At 35.9% G+C, this 12,030-nt stretch overlaps 1 protein-coding gene across 1 annotated transcript; it reads left to right on the forward strand.

The window, feature by feature from the left end:
- The first annotated feature begins 783 nt into the window (after positions 1-783).
- LOC137924735 (putative uncharacterized protein DDB_G0277255) lies at positions 784-4,613 on the forward strand. Its single transcript, XM_068768152.1, has 2 exons — positions 784-889; positions 1,934-4,613. Exon 2 carries the CDS (start codon positions 1,939-1,941, stop codon positions 4,507-4,509), a length of 2,571 nt encoding a protein of 856 aa, XP_068624253.1. The 5' UTR covers positions 784-889; positions 1,934-1,938; the 3' UTR covers positions 4,510-4,613.
- Positions 4,614-12,030: the final 7,417 nt, after the last annotated feature.

Genomic DNA, 12,030 nt, shown 5'->3' on the forward strand with positions numbered 1-12,030 from the left:
AGGAGGAGAAGAAAGATCCATAGCAAATAGCGGCAACCCTTTCCCAACTGTCTGCGCTTAGTAAACGTGAAAAAAATGTAAACAAAACGATACAAATTAGATTAAATAATTAAAAAATAAACACAACGGCAGCGACCATATCAAAGATGGCGTCCGAATTTAAATCTGCGTTCGAATTTCAATTCGAGCGTGGTGTTTATACGGCCCGCTAATCATTTTAAAAACTGAATTTTATTATCGATTTTCTCACCTTAAATTATTGTTATTGAATTAATTATAACAACATGGTACTATATACTAAACTAAAATAAAATTATTAGTGTCAAGTTACTTACACAGCAACTTGTTCGTGTCGTCGTATTTTTTATAATGAATTTGTAAATAAAAACTTTACTTTTTATTACACTCCCTTATTCTGATATTTATTACAATAAAAATCCATAATTGAAAAGGTTGCTCACCCCTGTCTTATAATGATTTTACATAAGAGACCTCACTGGCCACCAATGCGTAGCGTGAAGGCTACAGATGTAACAAGCCTGTTTTCATTTCTAGTTCTAACCTATAAATAATTGTCCTGAAATCAATCTGAATTGATTTAATACAAGCACTATTTGTCAATCGAATTATTGTTAATACAGTATAAACATATATATGGTAATCTATAAAAATAATTATAAATATAAGTGAATATTAAATTCTAGACGGTCGTCATTTATTTAAGCGGTACTATAATCAATTATTATATTAATTTGCTACATCATATTACGACTCAGTATATCGTATCAAAGTGTGGAACAAGCGTTTATAATCAAAGCGAGATATATAAAGTGGAACATTATTAGAATTTCTTGTCCAACTCGTATAGTCAGAGATTGTAGGCGAATAGGTGAGCATATTTTTATTTATATGTAAACATAATTTAAATTTTTAACAAGGCTCCTTTTTATTTACAACACCCGATTAAATTCACAATTTTTGTTACATAAAATTCATTTTATCCTTACAGGATGATTAGTTATACATATAAAAGCTATGTTTCAAAAATTTTAACACGGTAATTGAGGTTGTGCGATTGATTGATTGCGGTTGATTGTGCGTTTTGACATATGAACCCTAAGAGAACTTTTTATATTGCGACGTGAGGTCATATTTGAACACAGACACTGTTGGTTCAAATTAACAAACAATCGCATTGGAATATCATTGTTTTTAAATGGAATAGTCATCTGTTTCTAGTTCAAAGTAATTACTGAGATATTGCTGCCGCAGATAGAGAGAGAAAGCTAATTTTCTCTACTCACACGATGCAAGATCAATATGTCCGCGTGCACTAGTAAGCGTGTTAAATAAAAAAATGATAATATAGTTAGAACAGTATCAATAACTATTCTGTCCGTGCAGATTTTGTACAGCCTGATGTTGATGCTAGTCGCATTCTAGTAGAAAAAAAGTAACATATTTCACCTCTGAATGAACACATTTGTACACCCTGTGATCCCTCGATCACAGGATGTACAAATATAGATGTATTACATAATGACAATAAAGAGTGCTGTAAGATATAGCGTTTCCAAAATTCATATTACTACATATTAAAATTAATTATTGATTTCTGTCAATGCATTCCAACAAAAAAAAGAGTTCTTATTTCGGAGCAATCAGTTTATAAATGTTGCTTGGATAAGCAAAAAGCCTTTAAAGATTATAAAAATGAGCTATACATTCATCTATTTAATGCTAGGTGCATATAACCAATTTTCCTGTATATAAAAATTGTTCTTTGCCTGCTACACGATTAGATAAGTACATAAAACCTGTATTTCTGTCAGATCACTCAAAACGAGGTCCTTAAATGAGTCAATTCCTATTAACAGCCACAGATAGAGATAGTATTTATATTATTTCTCACAATTTGATGCTTGTTTTGCAGATAATATGTCTCCTACGATTTTTTGGCTGCTTTTCTGCCTCTCGGTGCCTTGTGTCCGTGGCGAACTGGATCTTTCTGAATCCAGCTTGAACTCGCACGGGAGCAACGTCGAAAGTGATTTAGAAAATGCTCTCAGCGAATTAAAAAATCTGCATAGTCTTTCGGGACATTCCAGCGGGCTGAGTGGATCAGGCAGCGGTTTGCATCTTGGCAAAGCATCGAGCAACGACGACAGCTTATCAAGCTCTTTGAATTCATTGAAACAATTAAGCAGACTAAATTCGCAAACCTCCAGTGACGGAAGTGATTCGAATAATTTGAGAAATTTGAAATCGAAATTGCATTCCGAAAACGGTGTATACGATTTCACTAGCCATCTATACGATTTGGACAGAAATAGTTTATTAGGCGATGCTAGTGTTTCAGATGCAGTTGAAGCATTACGCAATCTAGGGCAAGGTAATGATCTTAACATTGCGAGCAGGAGCGGGTATCATCCTCATGGCAGTGGAAGCAGTTTGTCATCGCCACTTTCAGGCAATAGAATAGGTATGAGCGGAAATGGTGTTAGTGGATTAACTGGACTAAACGTATTAGCAAGAAGTGGAATGCACCACCCTGCCGGCCTAAGAGGTTTGGGTAACGTACAATCACGAAGATCTAAAGGATTAGCTGGAAGTAGTGGCAATGCTGCAAGCAGCTTAAACAGTCAAGCCGATGCAAATGATGTAGATGATCAAGTCCTATCATCATTAAGTAAATTATCGGGTGCCTCCAGAAACAAACTGGCTAAACTTATGAGCCGCAACGAAGGCAGTGATTTAAATGATTTACTGGCTGCGTTAGAAGCGAATGGCGTATCAGGTGCTAGCAGTGGACTGAGCGGTGTCAGCAAAAGTCAGTTGTATCACGCATTAGTCAGTAACAGTAATGGTAGACTAGCAAAAGGAGTCAGTGGGAGTGAAGGACACGGTTCAAGCCGTCGCAGTCATTCCGGACATCACGTAGAAGTTGACGAAAGCGGTGTAAATGGAGTTGACAGATTAAATCTCCATGATGTAGATTCTTTAAATGAATTCCTTAAGAGTGAGTTAATGCTTAATGAACAGACTGGACTTGAAAACAGTCAATTGCAAGGCGTCAGCCTTAATAGGCTTAAAGAAGTGCATAGAAGCGGATTGCTTAAACCGGGTCACTTAGATAAATTAGAAGTACTCGGTAGAAGTGGTAGCGCTGACGACGACAATCTATTAAGCGCAGTACATAGTCATAATGATGGAGAATTGAACTCACTGAGCGCACTAGCGCTAGCAAGTAGCTTGGATAATCACCAAAGCTTAAAAAGTTCATTGAGTAATCTAAATTCTTTAAGAGGCTTGAGCTCCAGCGGCAGTAACTTGAATGACGTCGGTTCAAGCAGCGGATTGAACGATCTTGGTAGTCCAAGTAGAAGTGGAAACGTTGGAAGCAGTCATTCACTCCATGGATCTGGAAATCAGAAAGGAGTAAGAGATTCGAGTGTACTGTTACTAACCAAATTAGGACATGGAAGCAATAGTAAATTGCATTCATCGCTAAATTCTAATAGTCGGGGCAATCTGGGTGGGTTAGGATTAGATAGTGCAGAGTCTGACTCTAACGGCCTCAGCGCTTTGGAAAACTTAAGCAGAGCTCAAGGAAGCTCATTGAACGACGCGAGCAGTTACGAATCTCAATCCAATCAACAAAGCAAATACAACGATAATGCTGAATCCGATAATATTAATAGCAGACGAAGCGCCTATTTAAGTTATAACAGATGGAATGATTTTGAACTAGGCTTTGGTCAAAATCCTAATAATTACCTACCTGTCCCTTATCAACCGATAGGTGTTCCTTACCAGCCCCCAGGTGTTCCTTACCAGCCCACAGGTGTTCCTTACCAGCCCATAGGTGTTCCTTATAAGCCAACTGGTGTTCCTTACCAGCCCATAGGTGTACCTTACCACTCAGCTAGTACTGATTACCAGCCGCCCAACAGTCCATTACGCTTGTATCCATTGAGAGGCAGAAGCGGATTGAGTGAAAATGATAATTCAGATGTAGCAGTAGCATCGTCAAGTGGATCACTTAGTCATAACGATTTAAACAACCTTAATGTGAACGCAAACAGTCGATTTGTTCAACTCGACGATGTGGATCTTGATAATCTTCTTAGTTCTTTTCATAAAGACGAAGCAGGTGCTCATTCTTCTGGAAAGGATGAACTCTTCGCGAGAAGTTCAAATAAACAAACCCTATCCGGCTTAAATAGGTACAATGATAACGTTGCAGCAAACGGGGCAAATGATAACGATAATGAAGAAGATAATGCTAATGTAAATAACCTATCATCAAGGTCATCTAGACCGTCATCTACAAGATTGACGTCAAATCTAGGATCCGAAGCAGATAGCTACCAGCAATTAAACTCATCGCCGGATAGGTTGGGAAGCGGTTCAGGTCTAGCCAAATCATTATTGTTACAGGAAGAGCTAAAAAATAAAATATTTGAGCTAAGCCTTGAAGAAGCGAATAAATTGGCTTCAAATAACTAAAATTCATCGCCGAGACTTCTTTAGAATGTATTTAAAAAAATTTCGTGCCAGTATTTATAAATGAAGCTTAATTTGTTTGCGTGCTAATAAAAATATACAAAAAAAATTTGTGTCATTTAAATGTATACCTTTCCTTCTTCCACATGCCTTAATGAGAAAATATAATAACTAACAAAAATAAAGTTTATGATACATAATATAAGAGATTATAAATCTACTAAATCATAAATTTCTATTGTCTGTTGTGTATAAATTCACTGAATTAAATTAAAAAAGCGGTGCTAACCCGGCGGTAAGGACTTGCAATCCTAGGTCGCAGTTTCGAATCCCGGGATACAATCTTATATTATTACACTTTGTACATTAATTGCCTCTGCTCATAAACAAGTTTCCAGAGGATGGACAGCAGCATCCTCTGCGTACCATTATACCACACTGCTATCGCCAACCCACTTGCCAAGTGTAGCGAATACGGTATTTCCCCCAATAGATATCTTTGGGAGCAGGCAACCTAAAAGATTAACATTGCCCAAAGATCAGGTCCATTTGGAAGCTGACTGCATCCAGCGTCTTCCGAAGGTTTTAATATGTCATCTATCCTCCTTGTGGATAACGTGACTAAAACTTCACTTTAGATGACTTGCTTCGCTTATGAATTGATTTCTACTGAAACGACAATTTGAATGATCATGATAAAGTTGTTTTTTTTTTAAACTATTTAACAATGACAGTTGATCATCGATTTCTGACAAAAATTTAAGATACTAGATGCAAACCGCTTTCAGCTGATCATATTGGAAATCTATGATGACGACCCGTATCCAGTGAACATTCTACAGCAGCAATGATGTTGAAGAATAGTTGATCATTTTTTAATCATTTTATGTTAATACTTGTGCCAACTAAGTCTTCCAAATAAGAGGATTCATAGTGACCACTTTGGGATGCACTAGCTTAAACAGGTGTATATCTAGTGTCCTTGAAGAATGTAAATTTAGTTCATTTGTGACGTCTATTTCTCGCTCACATACAGACACGTTCACTCATGCACTAGTGTGTAATAAACAACATAAAACCTTATCAGCTTCACTAATATATACCACGGTAAATTAATTTGCATTGTAAATCAAATTTATTCAATAAAACAAAACAAGTATTGTCATCTGTTAAGAAATTTTATTAGAATAAATTACACATATATACCCATAGATGTTATATCGTCAGAGAAGTTACTTCAGATCAATACAACGGAAGATTTGCAAAGTTACAAGGGTAGGTCGTATTTTCTGTCATCCGATATAGACTCCTACCATTCCTCACCAAATCGGTGAATTCAATCATTACCATATCCACAAAGAACGACAGCGCCACTTTATCTCCATTGTCAGAAATTTCCTTCACAGTACGTATGAACTCCAAATACCTCGAGCTGGTGAAGAAGTCTCTGCTTTTTCCGTAGAGACGGAGATTCCTATCGTACTCGCTACACATCTCTTGGTCCTTTCTGTGTAGCTCTCGTAATGCAGCTGTGCAGTCTTTTTGTGATGTATCTGGTTTGCAGCTGGCTTTTATGTCATTAATTGGCTGAAAAACAGTAATTTTCATAATTACACATATTTTGACACTAGTGGTCTCCCATTTTAGGCCTCATTGACAAGATTTTTTTAAAAAATCGGAACAGTATACAGAAGAACTGGACTACGAAAGTAAAATACAGTTTGTCTCCTACCGATCTTATTGGAAATTTAAACAGACAATATTAACGATACCACTGCTATATATCTCAACTTAAAAACACATTATAAGATTGCGCAGCATAAGATGTTTACCCCCAAAGTGGACTGCCGACTTTAATAATGTTTAAACTTTGACCTTTACAGCTTTACCAAGTACGATTATCTTCTTTTATTTTTGACTTGGCTTATACTGCTGCTATTAAATGACTTTCGCATAATTGAAATCTCATTTAAGGTAGCGAAGGTTTATGGCCCCCTAGGGAGCCTTAGCGCACAAAGCTACATACTCATGTTTTACCATATTACTCCGAATTTAAGACAGAATAGCGTTCAAGGCACTTACCCTAGATTTATTTACAGTAATTAAGTTCCATCCGATGCAATCAAAAATCTCTGGGGTAATCTTATGTCCAACAGTGGACGTCTTGCTGATGATGATGATGATGAAGCTCAATATTTTAGCTATTATGGCTTTTATTTATAAAATTGCCTTAAAATTTTAAAAAAGGAATGTACCTGATCTATGACAACTCTGAGGTTGGATAAGTAAGATCTCATTGGTCCGCCAAGAACGTCGGCGGTTTTGTTTAGCTGAGACTTGGTCCGGTTGACAGCCTCTCGCACCCGGTCCAGCCGGTCGGGGCTGTTGCTCGCTGAGTAGTACACCAGTGCGCTAGACAGGACTCCAATGAAGCGCTTGGTTCTGACATTCGCATCGGCCGTTGATAATGGTCTGGGGTTAAAACAAACAAATTTTAATGTAGAATCTTATCATTCTTGTGAATTTTCATCATATTTTCTATTACCAGAATGATGACAAAAAAAAATTACAAAACTATGACCGTTTATATTTATAAATATACCTTTCTCTGTCGCACACATCTACCGTCGCTGTCACCCAAACGACACGCGTGATTGGTTGTAAAGAAGCGATTGTGATTGGTTGTAAAAATGAAGTTATTTCCATGATTCGTTAAAGTTTTTAAGGTTTCGTATATATAGGGTCTCGGCAAACAAAATTCAGGCTGTTCTCTGCATTGAAGCTTTACTTTCAACTCCAAGAGATAGTCTCCTAAACCTGCACGGGTTGTCAGTTACTATGGTCTCCAGAAACAGTAGGGTTGCCATAAACTATAAACTTTTTTATATTAGAATGATGACACGGATCCTATCTTTTAGGGTTGTGATTAGCAGTAGATATTTGAAATACAAGGGTTGTCACATGATAACTTTTGATAGGCATTTTACGTCATTTTTTAAAACCATAAGTCAAAGTAGGTAGACCGGCCGTGTATGATAAAAAAATTGACACCAGAGGACCTGTGTTGTTACAGCACAGATTCATCTGCTACGGTTGTCATAAGCTGAGAATATTTTGAAGGCCAGGGCTGTCACATGATAGCTTTAAATAGTCCTTTTAAACGTTTTAATACCAAAATTACGATATATATCCATCTACTAGGGTTGTCATAATCTGTGGATAACTAGAATGCTAGGGCTGCCACATGGAAACTTTACATTATGTGCTGGCGTTTTTTAAACTAGAATGATGACACAGCTCCAATGGCTAGGGTTGTCATAAACTGACAATAGCTGGAATGCCAGGGTTGTCACGTGTAAACTTTAAATTATGATATGAGGTTTTTTTAAACCAGAATGATAACACAGATCTATCTGCCTAGGGTTGTCATATACTAAGAAGAACTTAAATAATGATTTGGCGTCTTTTTAACCAGAATTATGACACATCCATGAGCTAGGGTTGTCAAAGGTGTGAATAACTAAAACGCCAGGGTTGCCACGGTTGATATCTTTAAATAACCATTTTATTTTTTTCATACTAGAATAATGAGACACATCCGTTGATAAGGTAATCATTAATTGTGTCTACCACAACTTTTAGTTGTTAGTGGAAACGTCAGGGTTGTCGCATATTTTGAAATACTCGTAAAAATTCAGCTACGTCAAGCGCTCTTTCACTAATGGTGAAAAACCCACATAGTATACTTACAACATCTTGTAGAAGTTGTCTATGTTCTTCATAAGCATGTTGTTTTTCCGCCATTGGTCGTTTCTGTCTGACATCTGGGTCGCGTTATACGCGGCAAGGTACAAAGTCAGCACTGACAAGAGGGTACCAATATGTCTCATTCTGTAATTGAAAAAATATTTACGAAGTTACAGGTCCTTTATGATGTAATTCCATGTGGTAAACGTGCACCCTTATACAGGATGTTTGACCTCCACAATTCATATATTAGTGACATTGATATATTCTCGTGCTCTCTTGTATCTTTTAAAAGACAATTTCGTTCGAAATTATTGGGTACACACAATACAATTTAAAGCATAATATAAATATATGATATAGATATATAAACAAATATAAGTTTATAAACCATAATCTTTGACCCCTGATTATTAATGTTTTTACTTGTTCTGTCATTGTTTGACCATAAATCATTAAATGTTTTCAGTGAGATAGTTATAAGGTAGCAATTGTAACTAATTTTATTTACCTATGCTTCTAGTTTATACTTTCTTACTACCGTTTGTTACTGTTTATCTCCAATAAAGTAAATAAATAAACAGCTGCTTTAGAATTTTGTACCAGAATTATGTACTTCAAAAATCATAGTCCAAAATGAACTGTGACAATCAGATATTAAAGGTATTTATATTATTTTTCTATTTAAAAAATTATATGTTAACAAATGATAACAGTTGTCTATAAAAATAAATAAAATTGTAATGCCCATTTGTATAACTAAAAGAAACGTTTTTTACTACATCCATATGAATATAATAACAAAATTATTTTTTTTATTTTGTCTGTCTGTTTTAACAGCTTATCTCTGAAATTGGTGAAACGATTTTGTCGGGGTAATACTGGCAGATAGATGATATAATAAGAAGTAATTTAGGCTACTTTGGTTTTACAAAAATTCTTAAACGGAAGAAGAACTAATTTTTTTGCTATTTCCACGCAGACTGAGTCGCGAGTATACAGATAGCGAGTTATAAAAATTACAAATTTTGATGTACTTAATTATTGAAGGTAAGTACAATACCCAGAATATTTAATTAAGCATTGTATCAATTTTTATAACCAATTATTGAATTATACTGTAGCGAATAAATAAATGAAAGTATGTCGAGAACTGGAAGAAGGCCGAAAGGTTCTTAAGTGTCGACCACAAGCCGGTAGATCGGCGTGGGTAAGCCCACCATCACACCACCTCATCCACCATCGCCAACCCACTAAGTGGGCCGACGACATAGTGAAGGTCGAAAGAAGTTGCTGCATTCAGGCAGCCCAGAACCAGTCACCGTGGAGATCTTTGCGGGAGACCTATCTTTGCAGGTTCTATCTGCAGATATTAAGATGAAGTCAAGGGATAAGCTATCAAGGTGAAGGTGGCGGTGGAAGTCTGCCTTTGAGGTGGACCGTCAATCTTATTAAGTTAATTTAACTTAATATCCTTTATTGTACATTCTAGGATACATTAAGTTTCATAATAATAAACAGAAGAGTACAATGGTCTTATCACACAAGGCAATCTCTTACAGACAACCATAGTATGTAAAAGGTAAAAGTACAAATAATGAGTCGTTAACGTTTCACAAAACAAACGTACATACACATATTTATTACATATATATTAATATTAAATAAGGTATCATATATATTATAAATGTAAAACAATAATAAATAAAATCATCAAACTGATTTGGATCGCACTTTATTTAAGTGTTATTTAAGTTATTTAAGTAGGAAGACGCCATTGGTCAGCAGTGGTCATCCTGCTTTTAAAACAATGACTATGAACTAACATATACAAACTAAACATTTATATATATATATATATATATACATATATATATATATATATATATATATATATCTATATATGTGTGTGTGTGTGTGTGTGTGTGTGTGTGTGTGTGTGTGTGTGTGTGTGCGTGTGTGTATATATATATATAAATATATGTATTTAGCTTTATCAAGGTAGTGTTTCAACAATTCTTTTGCAGGACTCGCAAAACAACAGCGTAGGAATCATTAAAGTTCAAGAACCCTTCCGCTCCGTGAGCTCAGCTCAGATGAAGCTGTGAAAGCCTTCGGATTAACACACAACCTACATCAACAGAGAATAAGTAGTCGGAATCATGTAATAAGCAACCTATTGTCGGTACGTACATTTATAATTAAACTTACTTTAACATCGTGTACAATTGCACCGAGATGTCCTTCTGTACTAGCGTTCCACGCGTCAATACGACATTTTAAAAACAATAATAATTTTAATCTAACAATTCGTGATACACGATATCACAGAAGTAACGGCTTGTGATCGTGATGCAATATTTCTTATTATAGATAATTAATGTCAAGTCACGAAATAACATAATAACGAAAGAGATATAATAAGTTAATATAATAAACCAGGTGATATATGCACGCACCTCCAATGTAGTTTTAAAACTAACATACTTTTCACCACTTACTCAGACACTGCTCCCGATTCGAATCCAAAAGACGTAACCATGTGACTTTATGTGAAAACCTTAATATACCTCCGTTCAACTTACCGGACCTCCTCAAGAAAATAAGCATAATCTTTTGATGAGTTGGCCCGGCATATTGTCTTAAACCTCAAGGTATTTAACGGTCTGTAGCGCTTGGGCAGCGACTTGAAATAAAATAATGTACCAACTAATGTATAATTGAGTGAAATTTCTAAATTGTATTCTTAAGATGTATAAATTTTAGCTGTATTTACCCATAAGGGAAAATTGTATAAGAAACATTGTAAATAATGATAAAACGCTGTCGTGTCTCGCTGCTGGGAGAAGAAAGATCCGTATCAAATATCGACAACCCTCTTACGACTGCCTGCACTTAAATATTTAATGGAATCAGGCGTTATTTAAGTAAGAAAAGGACCAATATTTATCCACTTCCGCACATGCAGTGGTAGTCGTGCAACAAAGTGCACCGCCCGCCAGCCCGCTAATAAATGCGCATGCGGCAAACAATGCGAATTACACAACTGCTACCGTCAAATCACTCAACACGTGTTTCACCCCTCCACGGGGCATCATCATGAGTTATGTTACACCGATTAGTGCCAAACACAGAGTAAAGACAAGCTCATAATTTTAAATCACTAATATAAGACCTGTTTTATACTTCGGTAAGCAATCCGTATGCGATTAAAACGCTCTATAAAACGAACGAAGCCGATATGCCTTGTACACTTCTGCCCGTAATACGAAATTCCAATGTCTATATATAAATATAATAGCTGATCCCGCAAACGTTGTTTTGCAAAAAAAAATTAAAGTTTTTAATTAACAAATGTAAGATAAGGGTTGATCGTAGCGGGGTGAAAATTTAGGTTTGTATGTATTTTTGTATGCTGTATCATAATAAAATAAAAACCAAAAAAATTGTCTAAAAAATTAAAAATAAAATTTAGGGGTGGACCGCCCTTATCACTTAGGGGTATGGAAAATAGATAGTAGCCGATTCTCAAACATACTGAATACGCATGTAAAATTTGGTAAAAATCGGTCAAGCCGTTTCGGAGGAGTTCAAGTTCGAACACCGTGACACGAGAATATTATATATTAGATTTGTACGTGGTGAAGGAGAGAGATTTCGTAGTATCAGTCCATATACGCCCAAAGTAACGGATAGGCTTTGCCCAAAGATATTTAAAAGGAGGGTTGACAATTACAGAGGGTTGAGGAATACAGTGTATTGTGATACGCAGAGGTC

Source organism: Battus philenor, unplaced genomic scaffold (genome assembly GCF_028537555.1).
Source record: "Battus philenor isolate CCGP_79_NKW_IND1 unplaced genomic scaffold, ilBatPhil1.0.hap1 SCAF_24, whole genome shotgun sequence".
NCBI lineage: Eukaryota > Metazoa > Arthropoda > Insecta > Lepidoptera > Papilionidae > Battus > Battus philenor.